General features: G+C 66.0%; 1 protein-coding gene across 11 annotated transcripts in view; it reads left to right on the top strand.

The window, feature by feature from the left end:
• The window catches only part of HDAC4 (histone deacetylase 4), a 268,181-nt gene extending 255,496 nt beyond the window's left edge, over positions 1-12,685 (top strand). For all 11 annotated transcript variants that reach the window (XM_070071474.1, XM_070071472.1, XM_070071473.1 and 8 more), the window contains 3 exons: positions 7,850-7,934; positions 8,654-8,795; positions 8,932-12,685. In XM_070071474.1, coding sequence (XP_069927575.1) covers positions 7,850-7,934; positions 8,654-8,795; positions 8,932-8,971 — 267 coding nt within the window. In that variant the 3' untranslated portion in view covers positions 8,972-12,685. The remainder of the gene's footprint in view (positions 1-7,849; positions 7,935-8,653; positions 8,796-8,931) is intronic.
• Positions 12,686-18,959: the final 6,274 nt, after the last annotated feature.

Genomic DNA, 18,959 nt, shown 5'->3' on the forward strand with positions numbered 1-18,959 from the left:
CCGCCTGGGGCCTGCACCAAAGACGAGTGAGTAGGGTGAGGGCGCAGCCACAGGGGCGACCCCGCCTGGGGCCTGCACCAAAGACAGTGAGTAGGGTGAGGGCGCAGCCACAGGGGCGACCCTGCCTGGGGCCTGCACCAAAGACAGTGAGTAGGGTGAGGGCACAGCCACAGGGGTGACCCCGCCTGGGGCCTGCACCAAAGACGAGTGAGTAGGGTGAGGGCGCAGCCACAGGGGCGACCCCGCCTGGGGCCTGCACCAAAGACAGTGAGTAGGGTGAGGGCGCAGCCACAGGGGCGACCCCGCCTGGGGCCTGCACCAAAGACAGTGAGTAGGGTGAGGGCGCAGCCACAGGGGCGACCCCGCCTGGGGCCTGCACCAAAGACAGTGAGTAGGGTGAGGGCGCAGCCACAGGGGCGGCAAGAGCCCTCCGCCCGGCACCTCCCAGCCAGTGCTCCGCCCCGCCGCTGCCGCTGGCCCTGCCGGGAAAGGGTCCCCGTGCGTCCTAAAGGCAGACAGCCCCGAGACAGACCTCTGTTCCCTGTAAAAGCCCTCCTCCACACCCCGGCAAAGCTCAGCCCAAGGAGCTCACCTCTGTGGGGGCAGTCTCCCGCCTGCGCGTGGGGGCCTGGGGGTCATGTGGGGGGCCTGCATGTGTGTGGGGTCCTGTGGGGGGATCCTGCGTGTATGTGGGGTCCTGCATGTGTGGGGTCCTGTTGGGGGGGTCCTGCGTGTGGGGTCCTGCGTGTATGTGGGGTCCTGTTGGGGGGAGTCCTGATGTATGTGGGGTCCTATGGGGGCCTGCGTGTGGGGTCCTGTTGGGGGGAGTCCCGCGTGCGGGGTCCTGTTAGGTGGGTCCTGCATATATGTGGGGTCCTGTTGGGGGAGTCCTGCATGTATGTGGGGTCCTGTGAGGGCCTGAGTGTGGGGTCCTGTGTATATGGGGGGGCCTGCGTGTGTGCGTGGGGGAGGGAGGGCCTGTGGGGGGCTGGCTCTTCTGGACTGCTTACCCAGCCCTGTGCTCAGAGTGGCCTCAGAGCAGGGACATCACAGCTGTCCTCCCTGGGTCCCTTGTTAGAGGGTGCACACAGGGTGAGGGGCACTGTGCCCCTTGGCCTGGGTCGGCTCCTGCCAGGGCTTCTGAGGCCCCAGCAGGCGGCCCTCCCTGCCCCGTGCACAGGCGTGTCCGCAGGGCGCCATCGGGAACCGTGAGCTGTGCCGGCTGAGCCCTGCCTGGGCCTCCTGGCCATGTCCCACGCGGGCAGTGGGCTCCGGCAGCGCTCTTCTCCTGTCCGTCTCACAGATCCCTGTAGGTGGAGGTCGGGGCGCCCTTGATGGTGCTGCGGGGTGAAGCCCACGCCCCTCCACCTGCCCGTCTGCACAGAGCCGTCCTCCACCTGCCACCCAGCGGCCCAGGGCCCGATTCTCAGGGCAGCGAGAGCTGAGTTCAGGCCGCCTCACACGTGTCTGCGGCTCTGCGAGAAAGTCTTCCTCGTAAACCACCAGGAAGCAGGGAGCCCTTCAGAACGCGCTCTGATGCGCAGATGTCGGCCGGGGCCTTTGATGAGGCGCCCACGCCGGGCCAGCTGTGCCAGTGGTGGCTGAGTTACGGGGTGCGGGGGCCAGGGAGCCTGGGCGCCCGCCAGGGCAGGTGTTTTGTCTTCAGCGTGTGCACCCCTGGGGCCGCACTGCTCCCAGCAGCCGTCCGATTGTCTGCAGCTGCTGGTGAGGACGGACAGAGAAGAGTGTCCTGCAGGAGTCTCGGTGTAGACAGAGGGCGCAGGCAGGCGGGGGCGGGCAGGCCGGGGGCAGGCAGGCACGGGGCAGGCGGGGGGCAGGCAGGCGCGGGGGCAGGCGGACACAGGGCAGGCGGGCATGGGGGCAGGCGGGCACGGGGCAGGCGGGTACGGGGGCAGGCAGGCATGGGGGCAGGCAGGCACAGGGCAGGCGGGGGAAGGCAGGGGGCAGGCAGGCACGGGGGCAGGCGGGCACGGGGGGAGGCGGGCATGGGGGCAGGTGCAGGGCAGGCGGGGACGGGCAGGCGCGGGGGCAGGCAGGCACGGGGCAGGCGGGTACGGGGGCAGGCGGGCGCGGGGCCTGGCAGTGGGGAGCTGCGGTTCTGTGTCGTGGCCCCCCCAAAGCAGGCTGTGTCTGGGCGACTGCTGGGGCCCGTGGCATCCAGGTGATGTGAAGTGCAGCCTTGGGGAGCCTTCACTTGCTGTGTGCCGAGAGTTTGGGAAAGCTCCCGCGGGCCAGCGGGAGACCACATAGGCTCCGTCTCCCTCTCACACCGCCACGCCACTACCAGCTCACGGGCCCACGCCCTCATACGTCGCATACGCACACACACATCACACACGTGCACACGCACATTCACACTCACACAGTGTCACGTTCACCTCAGCCGACAGCGACCGTGTGCACTGCTGCGTGTGCCGTGTGCCTGCTCCTGTCCATCTGGTCACCTGCGCTTGGCCGGGTGGACCCCTGGCCGGGCCCCACTGTAGGGTGGCCCCCAGGGCCCTGCGGCCTGCTCACCTCAGGAGGTCGCCGACTCAGCAGACCCCTTCCTGGGTGCTTCTGTGTTCAGACTGAGCCCCCTGGTGTCCTCGGGCACGTGTGGCTCCTACAGGTCAGCACCGCACCGACTGGGAGCAGGCCGCCCACTGGTCCTCCTCACCTCAAACACCAAGGGAAGGCGTCGCCATGCCACCCTGCGCAGGCGCGGCTGGGCCCCTCACTGCTTAGCAGACGCTGAGATAAGCCGCACGTCAGCCCTGCCCCGCGAGGACTGCGCCCGTGCCACAGACCAGCAGACAGGCAGCTGAGGTCACCCTCCCCGGGCTGGCGCGGCTGCCGGTGGCCGTGGGACTGAACTGGGCTCCAGGGCACAGAGGCACAATTCCCTCTGCTGGAGACGGAGTCACAGTCCTTGAAGAAAGGAAAGAAATAATGACTCTGAATCTTGGCGGGTGGCTTATGTTCGTCTTTTATTTTTTCAGGTTTATTTATTTATTTGAAGGCAGAGATACCTTCCATCTGTTTGTTCTCTCCCAAATGGCCAGAAGAGCCAGGGTGGGCCGCGCCAAACCTGGGAGGCCAGGCCAAACCCTGAGTCCAGCGCCCCATCCGGGTCCCCCGCGCGGGCGGCAGGGGTGCAGGTCCGGGTCCCCCGCGCGGGCAGCAGGGGCGCAGGTCCGGGTCCCCCGCGCGGGCGGCAGGGGCGCAGGTCCGGGTCCCCGCGTGGGCGGCAGGGGCGCAGGTCCGGGTCCCCCGCGCGGGCGGCAGGGGCGCAGGTCCGGGTCCCCGCGCGGGCGGCAGGGGCGCAGGTCTCTGGGCCCCCTTGTGCTCCTCTCTCTGGCACCTTAGCCAGGTGCTGCGTCAGAAGTGGAGCAGCCGGGACTTGAACTGGCGCCCACGTAGGATGTCGGATTAACCCACTGCACCACCACACCAGCCTCTGTGCGTGTGTGGCCAGCTGGGCCCCAGGGAAGTGTCTGAAGCCGTGGGCATCAGGCCCTCCTGGTTCTCCAAGCCTCACAAGACGCTCCTGCAGCCTCTCCGTGGACTGCGTACGGAGCGCCATCTTCTGGCCAGACTTGTGGAGCAGGGCCCCGTGAGCTGGCTGGACAGGTGCTGGGCGCTGGGCACACGTCAGGCCCAGGGACGCCCTGAGCGTGGGGAGGGGATGAGAGCCGCCGTGACCGTAGCCCCACAGCAGAGCCACGGGCTGGGCAGCCAGAGGTCACTCCTGGGCAGGAGGGAGGGAGGGACGCCCTGGCGTGGGTCCATGGTCTCACCAGGGAGAGGAGGGTGGGACAGGTCCGCGGGTCTAGTGAGTAGGGCACGCTCCAGCAGGTGGCTGTGGCCGCAGCCGGGGGCACTCGGGAGCAGACCGGGGCCAGGGCGAGACCATGGAGCCAGTGCAGTGCTGGCAGGTGGGAATGGGAGGCACCTGCTAAGGGCTGGGGTCTGGGAGGATCGAGTCTGACCAAGCCGCTGGCAGTGGCTGTGCACCCACCACGGGCTTCTGCAGGGGTTCTCAGCCTAGGGACCCCTCCCGAGCCTGCAGCACCACGTGCCCCTCCCTGCCCCCAGCGCCCCCGTGGGAATCTCCCCCGCCCCTGTGCCCAGCCTGGACAACTTGGTCTGAGGTGAGGGCAGGCCCCTTGTTCCCGCTGGGAACAGGAAGCACCCTGGTTGGCCTTGGGATTCCCCGGGAGCCAGAGCCCATGCCAGTCTCCAAGTCGGCCACAGCTCTGGTGTCCCCCACTCTGCTGGCCCGTCCTGAGCACAAGGCCCTCCCCTGATCTCGGGGCAGCCTGCACCCCCCAGTCCCCAGCTCCAGGCTCTCAGCACCCCCACGGCAGGGCCAGCCTCACCTGCCCTCCTCTCCCCTCCCCCAGCGCAGTTCTTAGCTGTGGTCCCTTCAGGGATGCCGGTGGAGGCAAAAGAGGCAGCCGCGTGTGCTGTCCCTGTCCCCAGCCTCGCCAGGACACACGGGGGGTGGGCCGTTCAGCCGTGTCATCGCCAGCACCCACATTCGACCACCACCAATGCGGGGTGTCGTGGGAGCTGTCGTGGGAGCTGCCAGAAATGTCCTGGAAGAGGACTTGAGGACCCCCCCCCCAGATTTCGCATGTTCCTTGCCACAATGTCCTGTGGCTTCCTCGCAGAGCAGATGCGCACAGGGTGCCAGGCGCCCACACAGCGCAGTCTTGACCCCGCCGTGCTGAGTGCTGAGTGCTCCGCAGACACCTGTGCCCAGCGTGTGCCGGAGGCCTGGCAGGGGAGGGGCTCTCAGAGGTACGCGGCTTATGAGGGGAGGGCCACCGCATGTGCAGGTCCTGCTGGGAAGCTGGGCCCCAGGCAGCCACGTGGGACACAGGCACAGCTGAGCTGAGTAATGAGACCTGATGACACGGAGTCTGGTCCACTGGGACTCCTGTGGTCCCTGGACGGCTCAGAGGCAGCTGTGGAGAGGACGTGGGGCCCAGGGACACAGCTGCTCACCTCTGTGGCACAGCGTCCACGTGGTTTGCTGGGGGCTGTCAATTCAGCCCGCCACAGCTGTCCTGCGTGCAGTGTCCACTCCCAGCCGTCTGTGCCCCGTGGCCGTTGGGCGGGACTTCGACCGTGTCGTTGATGGCTGTAGGCCCACTCAGTGGCCTCCTTGAGTTAATTTTGGGTTTACATTTTATGGGAAGTTCATCCTTTCCTGCTGTAGCCCCCACGGCCGCCCGCGCACTCGTCCTTGGCCAGCACGCCGGGACAGACCGCGTTCAGCCCTCGCCCTCTCAGAACATGTCTGCGTCTGCTCCTTCTCTGTGTCTCCATCCTCCGCCCCCTTGCTAACTTCTTCACCCCCCACCCCAGTACTGTTTTCTGAGTGTGTGTGGGAGGCCCCACACAGCTCCTCACATGCGTGCCGTGTTTGTGGTCTGAGCACGGCCTCGTGTCCACCGTGACTTCCTCCTTGCCTCGGGAATCACCGTGCTTTTAAATTTCCAGACGTAGGGGCTCTCTCTGTTGCCAGTCTCTAACCAAATGCACCGTGGTCAGAAGAGGCCTGGCTGGCGCTTGTGTTCCGTGGAACGTGTGTGGTGGCTGCTGTGGTCAGTCCACATGGCACTGCACACGTGTTTGGCATCACATGTGTCTCCAGCTCTGCAGGACTTGGTTTGTGTCCCTTACCCATGCTGCCTAGTTGCACATTTTTGTTTCTTCACCGGTTTTTGTCCGCTTGGCTGCTGGGTCTAAGACGAGTGGGACGCTCCCCCGTGGAGGCAGATTTACCCCCGTCTGCCTGCGTGCATCTCGTCGTGGCAGAGGGGCCCTGCCCGCGTGCACGTGGTGCTTGCCTTGCACCCCGTGTGCCACGTCTTCCAGCACTGCGACCCAGGGGTCTTGTCCTTGACCATCAGCCCCTTCGGGCCGCAGACGCTGCTTCTGCAAAGGGCATGAGGCTGGCTGTGACTCGCTCCCTGCAAGCCACACGTCCCTAGTTCCACTTGACCATTACTCAGCCCATTTCCTTTGTGGTCATTTATTTGAAAATCAGAGTTACAGAGAGAAAATGAGATGTCCCATTCTCTGGTTGATTCCCCAGATGGCCACGGCAGTCAGGACTGGGCCTGGCTGAAGCCAGGAGCTTCCTCTAGGTCTCCCACGTGGGTGCCGGGGCCCAAGCACTTGGGGCATCCTCCGCTGCTTTCCCAGGCCATCAGCAGGGAGCTGGATCGGAAGTGGAGTGGCCGGGACTCGAGTTGGCACCCTTATGGGATGCTGGTGTTGCGGGCGGCAGCTCCACCTGCTGTGCCACAGCGCTGGCCCCTGTTTATTTTTTTGAAATGCAGAAAGAGAGAGACTGTGAGAGATCAGTCTTCCATCTGATGGATCACTCCCCAGGTGGCCACAGTGGCCAGGACTGGTTCAGGCCTAAGCCGGTGCCCAGATTCCATCCAGCGCATTGCATGTGGTGCAGGGGCCCAAGGACTTGTGCCATTTCCTCGGCTTGCCAGGCGCGGGAGCTGGGAGCTGGGACTGGAGGCCGAGCAGCCAGGATGCTGGTTGCAATGCCAGCTCCAGACAGCGCAGACGCTTCTCTGGCTGCACCGACAGCACCAGGCCACGCTTCCTGCGGCATGCCCGCGTGCCTATCGGCTCCCTCGGCCCCTGAGGTTGTCCGCCTGGTGTCGCCATCCTGCCTAGGCATGGATTTCCCTTCCTGTTCTGCCTGCCGGGTCTTGCCCCTCTCCCAGGCTGCAGGCCCCAGGGCCGGAGCCCCGTGTCTGGCTGCCCCTCGTCCCTTCTCCCTGTTCCCTGAGGACCTGCGGGCAGCCGCACAGACCCCCACAGCCCACCCTCTGGGCTTGCTCTGGGCCACTGCCTCGGGTGCCCCTCCACACGGTGTTCTCCTGTCTGGTCTCATCGCGTGCCCAGCTTTCTGCTGCCACGCTTGGATTGCTAATTCATTCTCTCTCTCCCTCTCTCCCTCTCCCCCTCTCCCCCTCTCCCCCTCCCCTTCCCCCTCCCCCAAGTCTTCCAGGTCAGGTACCGCACTCTCTGGCTTTTCCTCACACATGAGTGTTTTCCTGTGTGTTTGAAGTGCAGTAAGCGTGTTTTAAGTTGTAACTGACGGTTTCAGTGACTGCAGTCTTGGGGGGTCTAAACCAGCTCGTTTAACTTTTGATCTCTGGGAGGTTTTAAGGTGTACGGAGCCCTCGCGCCAGTGCCCTCCTGGGCGGCTTCCTCTGTGCTGGCCTCCTCCTTGAGCCCCAGTCACCGTGCACAGCTCAGAGACCAGCTCCAAGCCGAGCCACACCAGGGACGGGGCAGGGGCAGGGGTGGTGTACAAGTGATCAGGATTCTCCGTGGAGGAGTCTTACCTCCCCGGTTGGCCCCTGGGTCATTCACAGGTGTCCCTGTGGACTCGCCTCTGCCTGTCATTCTGTGCCAACAGGGGATGGGCCCAGGAGGGCAGGTGGGGGGATGGCCACCAGCGGCCTGCAGGAGATGCGGGAGCAGAGCGGGTGGAGAGGAACACGATGCTCCTAAAGCACACTAACCGCTTCCCCTGGCGTGGCCCGGGGGCGGAGAGCAGGCAGCAGCTCGCGCCCGGGCCCTGTCCTCCCTCCACCTGCCGGCAGGAGCGCCGGGAGCCCGCGGCCAAGGCCGGGAGGAAGTGAGCTAATAGATTCCCGCGGCCACGTGAGCCTTTCTGAGTGTCCTCTTCCCTGCGGGCAGACGCACTCCACGAACGGCCCGGCAGCGGGCAGGGGCAGGGTTGGCCCCGTGCTGCGACAGCCACGTTGGCTGGGTAGCCACTGTGTGTCCCTCTCTCTTCCAGCTCGACCCTCTGCCCGAGCAGGTGGTCCAGCAGAGACCCAACGCGAACGCCGTCCGCTCCATGGAGAAGGTCATGGACATCCACAGTGAGTGGTCGGGCCCAGCCGCTGTCAGCTGGCCTTTGCTGAGCGGGTAGAAGCAGCCACAGCCTCCCGTGACGACACATTACCCCACTGCACAGGCCAGAGAGCGGGGGCCCCAGCAGCGCCGGGCAGCCCAGGGCTGGGGGCCCGAGTGGGGGGCTGCAGGGCAACCTCCTACCACTGCCCTGTGAGCACAGGCCCTGGGGGACCCCTGCCGGCTCGCCTGTCTCACACGTGTCCGCGCCGCAGATCCCTGTTTATCTCTGGGTCTCGGAGACCCGAGTGGGCAAGGCCCTCCGAGAGGTGGGTAAAGCCAGACATCGGCTCCCGGTGTGCCTGTGCGGGGGCTGGGTTCCTGGCCTAGAGCCGCTTCCAGCCCCGGGCACACCCCCAGCGTCTGTCAGTCCCAAGGCAGGGGCCCCACGGGAGCCCCCACCCCCAGTCCCACGAGGTCCCAGACATCGGCTCCCGGGTTCCTGGCCCAGAGCCGCTCCCAGCCCCGGGCACACCCCCAGGTCTGTCAGTCACTGCACTTGCGGGGACCTGTAGGTGCGGAGGGAGCGCCAGGTGATCCCAGGCAGGCTCGATGCCCCTGGCTACCCGGAAATGTTGCCCAGACGAGTGGGCTGGCCTGCCGCTTCAGAGAGGTGCTTTTGACTCGCGAGACCCCGGGCCCTGCGACAGCTCCTGCCTGGTCCTGAGTGCGCCTTCCCCGCCCGCAGGCAAGTACTGGCGCTGCCTGCAGCGCCTGTCCTCCACGGCCGGGCACTCCCTGATGGAGGCGCAGAAGTGCGAGAACGAGGAGGCGGAGACGGTCACGGCCATGGCCTCGCTGTCCGTGGGCGTGAAGCCGGCCGAGAAGAGGTGAGCTCGCGGGCCCTGGCAGAGCCTGGGAGAGGTTCCGCCCTGAGCAGGGGGCCGGGGCGGGGCCGGGGCGGGGCCGGGCCGGGCCCTGCGGTGACGGCCCTGTGGTTCTCTCCCCTCTGCCCCCTCCACGCAGACCCGAGGAGGAGCCCATGGAGGAGGAGCCGCCCCTGTAGCGCTCTGGAAGGCGCTGTTCCCTTGTTTGTTTGTCTCTGTCTTGAAGCTCAGCCAAGAAACTTTCCCGCTCACCCGCGTCTGCCGCGGTGCCCCCTCGAGTGCTGGGGCGCAGGCGCGTGGCCGCAGCGGGAGCCCTTCTGCCGCCCACACGCGGGCCTGGCAGCGTCCCGCGGAGCACGGGACAGACACGGCAGCGAGCAGACACACGGACACGCGGAGGCCAGGCACACCGCCGGCTCCCAGGAGGGAAGCCGCCAGAGGCCTGCGGCGACTCGTGGCAGGGTTGCCGGATTCAGTCGATGCAAGGAACAGAAAATGAAATCAAAGATCTAATAATGCAAAACAGACTTGATCAAAACTGGTGCTTCAAGTTCGGTTAGGACCCACAATTCCACAGTCTCCGTGTAAACCACTCAACTCATCTTGTAGCTCATTTTCTTTTTTTTAAGAGGAAGTTTTCTACGGCTCTGGCCCACCCCCGTGGCCCTCGGCGGTCTGCGGCGGGGGCAGAGCAGACGAACCTTTGAAGACAAAACCTGACAGAACCACAGTGCGAGCCCGGGGCGTCGGCTTCGGTTTCTCGAAGCCGTCGGAGATGCGAGTTTGTGCCTTTTTTTTATTGCCCGGATGGATTTTTGGGGCTGGGTTTTCTGAAGTCTGAGGAACAATGCCTTAAGATAAACTGAGCAGCAGGAATCGGTGGGACACTTTCCTGTGGCCGGTGCAGCCCGGCGGTGTGGCCGGACACGTGGAGAGCAGGCGCCAGCCGCCTCCCCCGGCGGCCCCGGCAGCCCTGGCGGCCCCGGCTCGCCTTTATTGCTGTTTGAGAGGAACGGAGGTCGTTCCAGAACGCGGCAGCGCCGCTGGGGGCTGCAGTCCAGCGAGTCGACAGGAATCCAAAGTGTTCTTGCCTCGTGCGCCCCGGCGCGGGCGCGCCCCGACCTGAGCATGTCCTAGGCACACTCGCAGTGTTGCGGCCGGAATGCTTTTTATGAAAAGCAAGTAGCATGAAGTATTGCTTACATTTTAGGTATAAATAAATATATATATGTATAATATATATTCCAATGTATTCCAAGCTAAGAAACTTGATTCTTATGAAATCTTGATAAAATATTTATAATGCATTTATAGAAAAAGTATATATATATATAAAAAAATTAAATGCAGGTGGAAGGCCCCGGGGAGCGCAGGACGCGTGCGTTGGCTGTCACGGTGCTCTCGCAGCGGGCTCAGCTCCCGGCCGGCCCCCGGGGCCGCCGCACAGCTGCCGCCACACGGCGAGCCCACGAGTTTGTCCTTTGATTTTAATTATTTTCTAAGGAAACCCTGTCCCTCTCCCAGCCTCCGTGCACATATGTACTTAATGAGTTTTTATAGCAAAGAATATAAATTTGCTGTTGATTTTTCTATGAATTTTTCACAGAAACAAAGATCCTGAATAAGCCTTGCTTTGTGGGTTCTCCGTTCTCCTCACCATTAGCAGTTTCCCAATGGCAGCAACGTCTGAACCTTTTTCTTTCCGTTTTCTACGCCTACTTTCTGTTTCTCGCCTTTGCGAGGTCATTTATCGTGTGTTTCTGTGGACGCCGAGGCAGCAGGCGGCCGCACCAGCGAGCGCAGGCACGACCCGACAGGCGCGGCGCCCGGCCCGGCCCGGCGCTGTGCGGGAGCCGCGGGCCGTGTCCGACCTTCGGTGAGCTCGGGGCCCTGTGCGCGGTCAGCATTAATGAAACTCCCCTGTAACCCCCGTGCAAGCCCAACCCCAGGTCTCGAAAGACCTTTGGAGCACGCGCGCGATGCGCGGGGCCGGGCCCGGGCTCTGGCGCCCACGGGGACAGCGGGTAACTGACCGTCACTTCTTTCCCAGCACTTGCAGCCACTGATTTCATTCCAAAGTGTCTCAAGTTAGACTGGCGGGAGGGCGCCGCCGGCCGGGTTGCTGGGTCTGTTCCCTTCACAGCGGGCTTTCGAGCGGGCGCCGGCCTGCGGGGTCAGCGCCGAGCCCTGGCCTAGAGCATGGCCGGACGGTCTTGGGGCTGCCTGCTGCGCCCCTCCCCGCTGGCCGCTCTGCCCGGGAGCCCCTTTGTGCCCGGCCAGCAGCCCCGTGCTGCCCCCCACGCCTCGTGGGGGAGGCACACATCATCTCATTGGTTTTTGTTTTTGTTTTTGTTTTTAACAGATGATGAGGGCCGCGGGGTGGTGGGCAGGCTCTCTCCGGAGGGCTCGCGGGCTGTCCCACGGGCAGCCCCTGGCCGGCTCACTCCAGTCCCCAGGTTGCCGAGAGCATTACCGTGTAGCCTTTTTCTTTCCTTTGCAGTCACACGTGGGCTTCCCCACGCGGTGCCCAGGCGGACAGCGCAGGGCCGGGGAGGGCGTGCAGCCTGCTCCCTCTCGGGTCCCTGGCCCCCCGCCCCCGCCTGCCTCTTCCTTTGCAAGGCCTTGGGGGGGCACCTGCCGGACGCCGGCGCATGAGCACTTTATGCCCCTCTGCGGGGAGCCCACGGTTGCGGCGGGCACGCGTGACTTCCCCCCGTGCCCGCGCCCCACCAGCAGGTGGCCACGCCGGCATTGCGTGGCTCCAGTGGACAGGGCCACTTTGTCGAAGTGTCCGGGTTTTTCTTTCCTCCTCTCATAGCTCTGTGGCGCAGAGGAAGGTGGCTGGGGCCGCGGTGGGCGGGCGCCGCCCTCCTTCCCGTTGGAACATTCCTGCCGCGCCCGCGCCCGCGCCCGCGCCCATTCCACGGTTCCTCCCTGGACTCTCGGGCGGTGGCACCTGTACAATACAGAGAGCAAGCTGTACCCGTCTCTTTTTCTAAGCTGCCTCCCGAGCCTGCATGAGCGACGGCCGGCCTGGCTTCACCGCGCACGGATCGCAGCCGCCCCCGCGGCTCGGGGGACACGGAGAGGCCTTCCCTCCTCTGGCGACACCTGCAGACGCGGAAGACGGGGATTTTTTTTCTGTCAAACAAAACCTTGAAGGAGAGGAGGGTGGGGTGGGGGGGCAGTTTGCATCTTACTGAACTTATTCTTAAGAAATTGTACTTTTTATTGTAAGCAGAACAAAAAGGACTCCAGCACTTGTCATTTCAGACACCACTTACCTAGCACTTGTGACCGACCAATGATAGAGTTTATTGTATTTACGTGGAAGCAGTGTTTCGGGGAGACGGCGCCAGGCCGCGGCCAGCCGCCTGCCGGCGAGCGGGAGCTGTGTTTCGTGTCGTCCGTGCGTCTCCTCCTCTCCCTCCGCCCGCGGGGCCCGGTGCCCGCCGGCTCGGCGAGCCTGGCGCCCTCCCCACCCGAGGCGGGAGCCGGCGGCCGCGTGCGTTCGGTTTCATTTCTTCTTTTTTTTTCTTGGTGTGCGTGCTCCGCAGTGGAGCCGCCATTTTGCAGTTGAGGAGGAGGGCGAACATACATGATACATGCGTGATACCTACGTGATACTGTAAATACAGGAGCGAGCTGGACTTCTCCCGCCCACGAGCGCACTGCGGGCTGGGGGAGGCAGCGTTGCGCTTTGTGACCCGAGTCACCCTCCTCGCTCGTGCGACTTCCCCAGGCGCCCTCAGCGCGGCGGGTTCTGTTTGGTTGCTCCTCCAGGCTGTGCTGTGTGGGTGGCTGCTGCCGCCTTGCCACAGCCAGTGTGTGTACCACATCATGCAGCTGTCGCTCTCAAGGGTGAATAAAGACTTGTTCATGGCCCTCCCGGCTCTCGGCTCCGCTGTGCTCTCTCTCCGCGCGGGGCCCGCAGGGTGGGCCCTGGGACCCGGAGCCCCCGGTGGCCCTGGCGTCCTCTGCTTCACGGTTAGTGTCCCGGGGTGACCTCCATGTGCCGCGTCCTCCCCCGAGACACTCTGCAAGCCGTGGTGAGCTGTGCTGGACACAGCTGGGAGGCGAGCGCGCCACACGGGCCAGAGCCCAGGCGTGGACACCGCCACAGCCCGGCACCTGCACCTCTGACCCGGGAACACACACACCCCCCACCGCCGGGCACCTGCGCCTCTGACCCGGGAACACCCCCCTACACACACCACCGGGTACCTGCGCCTCTGACCAGGGCTCAGACCCCCCACAGCTGGGTGCACATGACTTTGAGACTTGAAAGTGCACACAGCAGGGGGCTGCCCTGCCCCGCCCACCCCCCAGTGACCCCTACACTCCCTGGCGAGTTCTCAGCCTTCCCAGACCCCCACGTCCCATGTGATCAGCTGGGCCAGTCCCGCCATCGCCGGAGTGCCCTATGGGTGCCGGGGCCCTCTGTAGCCCCTTCCCAGCCCACTGTTCCCTCCGCCCTGGCCGCCTCCCATCCTCCCACAATGTCCACGCCTTGGACACTCTGCAGGCGCCCTGGCGCACCAGGCCCCGCAGACGGGCTGATGCTCACGCAGGCGCGGCCATGGGGCCACTCAGTGCCTGCACTGGATGCCCCGACTTGGCTAGCGTAGTTAAGCGGCTTCCGGCCGCCGGGGCCGGCCTGGGCGCCACATCTGTCCCAGGGAAGTGGGCAGTGCCCTCTCCTCGCCCCCGGCTCCCACCCAGGACTGCCCCCCGAGCTACAGCGAGCGACCCGGGAGGGAGTCAGGGGCGCACCCCTGCGCCCACAGCCGCCATCCTTGTCACCCTCGCCTGGAAGCGTCCACCCAGGCTTCTCGGGGGTCAGGCGGAGAGCCCAGCCCGCACCCAGGAGCGGGTTTCCAGAGCAGGGACCCCAGGGCAGCCGCAGCCGGGGGCCCGGCATGCTGTCGCACAAGCTGCTTTCCTCCCTGGACGCCACGCCCCTGCCCGTCGCGTGTGAGCAGGCCCACGTCCCCACACTGCCCCAGGCCTGGGCTCCCCCAGGCTGTCATGTCATGGCTGCACCTGCAGCTCAGCGGCCCCTGACACGGGGGCTTCCAGACGGCCACGGAAAACGGAACTTGGAACGTGGGGAAGCTTCTCGTGGCCCCCCAGGCTGAAACAGCGGTGTCGCCTGCCCCGCAACCCAGCCGGGGCTGGCGCTCAGGCTCCCGGCGCCGGGCTGGCCTGGCGTCTGGACGCCCACCTCGGGAAGGGGGAGTTTGAATGGACCCCGGGCGGGACTCCAGTGCCTTCCTGGGGCCTGTGGATTGGTCTTTCCTTTCCCGTGGCCAAAGTGGGCGCTGGGCACGCCCTCCCCCGTCTGCTGTCTGCCCTCACCCAGGTAGCTCGGTTTGACAGCCGACCCCCGCGTCCCCTCCTTTCACCGTGAGGACCACAGGCTTATCCCAGAGTCGCCGACTCTCCCCTGACCGGTGGCGTGGATGAACCTCCCGGTCCCTGAGCGTCCAGGACGTGGAGATCCCCCCCCCGACAGCCGGGCCCCCGGGCCTCTGACCCGCGAACACCCCCACACACAGCCGGGCCCCCGGGCCTCTGACCCGGGAACACCCCCCACACACAGCCGGGCCCCTGGGCCTCTGACCCGGGAACACCCCCCCACAGCCGGGCCCCCGGGCCTCTGACCCGGGAACACCCCCCCACAGCCGGGACCCCGGGCCTCTGACCCGGGAACACCCCCCACACACAGCCGGGCCCCCGGGCCTCTGACCCGGGAACACCCCCCCACAGCCGGGCCCCCGGGCCTCTGACCCGGGAACACCCCCCCACAGCCGGGCCCCCGGGCCTCTGACCCGGGAACACCCCCCCACAGCCGGGCCCCCGGGCCTCTGACCCGGGAACACCCTCCCACAGCCGGGCCCCCGGGCCTCTGACCCGGGAACACCCCCCACACACAGCCGGGCCCCCGGGCCTCTGACCCGGGAACACCCCCACACACAGCCGGGCCCCCGGGCCTCTGACCCGCGAACACCCCCACACACACAGCCGGGCCCCCGGGCCTCTGACCCGCGAACACCCCCACACACAGCCGGGCCCCCAGGCCTCTGACCCGGGAACATCCCCCCACAGCGGGGCCCCCGAGCCTCTGACCTGGGAACACCCCCACCCACAGCTGGGCCCCCGGGCCTCTGACCCGGGAACACCCCCCCACAGCCAGGCCCCCGGGCCTCTGACCCGGGAACACCCCCCCACAGCCGGGCCCCCGGGCCTCTGACCCGGGAACACCCTCCCACAGCCGGGCCCCCGGGCCTCTGACCCGGGAACACCCCCCACACACAGCCGGGCCCCCGGGCCTCTGACCCGCGAACACCCCCACACACAGCCGGGCCCCCAGGCCTCTGACCCGGAAACATCCCCCCACAGCGGGGCCCCCGAGCCTCTGACCTGGGAACACCCCCACCCACAGCCGGGCGCCCGGGCCTCTGACCCGGGAATACCCCCCCCACACACAGCCAGGCCCCCGGGCCTCTGACCTGGGAACACCCCCCCACACACACAGCCAGGCCCCCAGGCCTCTGACCTGTCTCACCGTGTGTTTTGCCCTTGGTTTGTTTCAGCTGGGTCCGGACGGGGCCTCCCGCGGCGGCTGCCTGCCGCGCCTCGGCAGCCCTTTGAACCCGAGGGTCTCCTGTGTTTCGAGTCCCCTTGGGAAAGACCACGCATGTCCCCTCAGTGTCCTTCAGCCCCGCCTGCAGGTTCCGTGGGCCTGGGCCACCGGCCGATTCCGGTTCACCTTGGGTGTGGCTCTCTGCCTCTCCAGTTGCACCTGCTGGGTTCGGCCCGGCAGCAGCGGGACCTCACGATCTCCGGGGGCTTGGTGGCTCCTCCCTGTGGCCAGCGGGGGCCTCAGGCTAATGCCGTCCCGCCATCCAGACTGCACCAGGAGCAGGCGGCTGAGGCTGTGCCAGAGCAGTGATGGTGAGACCGGGCATGGCGAGGCAGATGCACACGGCCACCGCAGGAGACCACGGTGTTCAGGGGGCTGGGGCACGAGAAGCCGGCTGTGCCCACCGGCCGGCTGCTCAGAGGACACTCACCCAGGCCTGATTGACAGCAGGTCCACATATACCCTCCCGCCCCTCCCGCTTCCCGCCAGAGAAGGGAGAAGGCTGGGCCCTGCCCCTCCGGGAGCTCCAAGTTCTCCCCGCCTTTCTCTGGGGACCCCCTCACCGCCAGCCCAGGCCCCATGGGGCCGCCAGGAGGGCCAGGGTTGCTGGACCCGGGGCAGGCGGGGGCAGGGACAGGTCCCTCCCACAGCGGGCAGCAGAGCAGTCCCTGGGGGCCTGGGCGGGGTGGGACTTCCAGGTCATTCTGCCTGGAGACCACTGCCACACACTGCTCACACCCACGACCTGGGCAAGCAGGTGTGTCCCAGGAGACGGCGACAGGTGCACCACCGTCACTCCTTTTAAAAAAAAATATTTATTTAAGAGACAGAATTACAGCGAGAGGGAGGGAGAGACAGAAAAGTCCTCCATTGCTGGTTCACTCCCCAAACGGCTGCAACGGCCGATCCGAAGCCAGGAGCCAGGAGCTTCCTCCAGGTTTCCCACGTGGGTGCAGGAGCCCACGCACTTAGGCCATCCTCCACTGCTTTCCCAGGCCACAGCAGGGAGCTGGATGGGAAGTGGAGCAGCCGGGACTAGAACCTGCGCCCATATGGGATGGCGGCGCTGCAGCAGGAGGAATAACCCACAGCGCCACAGCGCCGGCCCCCACTGTCACCTCTCAGCAATGCCTGCACGAGCCGTGCTCCACGTGACAGAAGTGACATGGGAGCTGGCAGCGAGGAGATGCTTCACGCCATCTGGTGGGCTGAGGAGCAGAGAGATGGGCCAGGCGCTGTGGCTCGGGGCTGCGCTGCGTCCCGCCGGCCTCCCTCCGTGTCCGCGACTTCCCACTCCGGAAGTTAGAGACGCGCAAGGCGCAGAACTCACAGAAGAGAAAGGCCCAGACCAGCGCCGCGGTGCGGTGGAAGCGCCGAAGGTGAGGAACAGCCCCGTCTGCCGCCCGGCCCGGGCGCCCCGCGCAGACCACGCGGGGTCAAGGGTCGTGGCTGCACAAAGCTCACAGGAGCTTCAAACCTCACTGGAGCAGCGGGTTAAGGCGCGGCCTGCAGCGCTGGCCCCCGTGTGGCCGTGGTTAGAGACCCGGCTGCTCCACTTCCTGTCCACCTGCTGATGCAACACCCACGTGGGAGACCCGGGGGGAGCGCCTGGCCCCCGGCTCCAGCCTGGCCCAGCCCTGCTGTTTCTGCCGCCTGGGCGTGAACCAGCAGGTGAGAGAGACCTCTCTGTGTCTCCCTTTCTGTAACTCTGACTTTCAAATAAATAAATCTTTAAAAATGCCACGGACAAGCCCTGGAAGACGAGGCACAGCCATGAAATCAACACACAGGAAACCGAGAAGCCCCCGAGTGTCCTCAGAAGCCACAGCGGGCGGCACCAGGGGCTCCCCTGTGCACGGGCGCTCCTGCCTGTGTCTGCGCACACCCACATGCCTGGCCCGTGCCCCTGCGTGTGTGGCTGCCCGTGTGCGTGGGCACGTGGCCCGACCCCGACTGGAGGATTTTTATGGAGTCAGGACGCCTGGGCGTCTGTCACAAGGACAGAAATCCAATCAGAGAGCCGCTCGGTCGGCATCGCTCTGTGAGAAGTGGGCAGCCCTTGGAGACACTCAGCCACGAGTGGTGGGCGGCTGGCCAGCCACGGCCACTCTGCAGACTGTGCCACGCCAGGGCGTGCACACAACACCGAGGGGCCACGGGCAGTGAGGGCGAGCGGCTGCAGCCCTGTCTCTTCCCTTATTCGAAAGGCAGTGCATCCGAGGGGGGGGGGAGAGGGAGGGAGAGAGAGGGAGAGAGGGAGAGGGAGAGAGAGGGAGAGAGGGAAGGAGAGAGAGAGGGAGAGAGAGCGGGGAGAGAGGGAGAGAGAGAGGGAGAGAGGGAAGGAGAGAGAGAGGGAGAGAGAGCGGGAGAGAGGGAGAGAGAGAGAGGGAGAGAGGGAAGGAGAGAGAGAGGGGAAGAGAGAGGAAGAGAGGGAGGGAGAAAGGGAGAGGGAGGGAGGGAGGGAGAGAGAGGGAGAGAGAGAGAGGGAGGGGGAGAGGGAGAGAGGGAGAGAGAGAGGGGGGAAGAGGGAGAGGGAGGGAGGAGGGAGGGGGAGAGAGGGGAGAGGAGAGAGGGGGAGAGAGGAGAGGAGAAAGAGGGAGGGGAGGGAGAGGGAGGGAGGGAGAGGGAGGGGGAGAGAGGGAGAGGGAGAGAGAGGGGAGAGAGGGAGAGGGAGAAAGAGGAGAGGGGAGAGGAGAGGGAGAGAGGGAGAGGGGAGAGAGGGGAGGCGAGGGAGAGGAAAGGGAGGAGGGAGGGAGAGGGAGAGAGGGAGGGAGAGGAGAGGTCGTCCGTCCGCTGGTTCACTCCCCAGGTGGCCACACGGCCAGTGCTGGGCCAGGCAGGAGCAGGAGCCAGGAGCTTCCTCGGGGTTTCCCACGTGGGTGGCATCCTCCGGTGCTTTCCCAGGCACATTAGCAGGGAGCTGGGGCGGGGGCGGAGCCACTGCTCAGCCCCTCTTCCCTGTCCATAATGGAAGGGGCTCATGGTGGAATCCACGGCCTTGACCGCGGTGAGGATGCACCCCACGCCCTCCAGCCTCTGCCCACGGCACGGGGACGTGTTCCAGGTGGCTGCCTGCACTCACGGGGCTGGAGTCGGGCGGGGCTGCTCTTCTGTCGTTTATTTATTGCTTTAACCTGAGAGGCAGCCAGCGCTCCCACCCCAAACACCCACAAAGGCGGCCGCATGCAGGGCAGTGCGGTGTGAGAACCGGGCCGGGTCCCCTCTGCACCTGCAGCCCTCTAGCGGGACTGCCCCGACGGCACCAGGTAAGGCCGACAGACACCGATCAGGTCCCCGCAGCGGCCGGGATGCAGGCTGCAGAGAGCAGAGGCCTCGGGGGCGGGGGACAGCCCCAGAGCCCCTGCTGCAGCCCCCCAAGACTGCCCTCAGCCAGGGAGGGGGGCCGCCTGCTCCGGCAGCCGGCACCCTATGTCTGGTTGATGCGGGGTCCTGGGGGCCCCCGAGGGTGGGCTGAGGTCTCCGCTGAACCTGCGCCTCCCTCTGCCCTCCCCGCCCCACCT

Source organism: Oryctolagus cuniculus, chromosome 3 (assembly GCF_964237555.1).
Source record: "Oryctolagus cuniculus chromosome 3, mOryCun1.1, whole genome shotgun sequence".
In the NCBI taxonomy this organism is placed as follows: Eukaryota; Metazoa; Chordata; class Mammalia; order Lagomorpha; family Leporidae; genus Oryctolagus; species Oryctolagus cuniculus.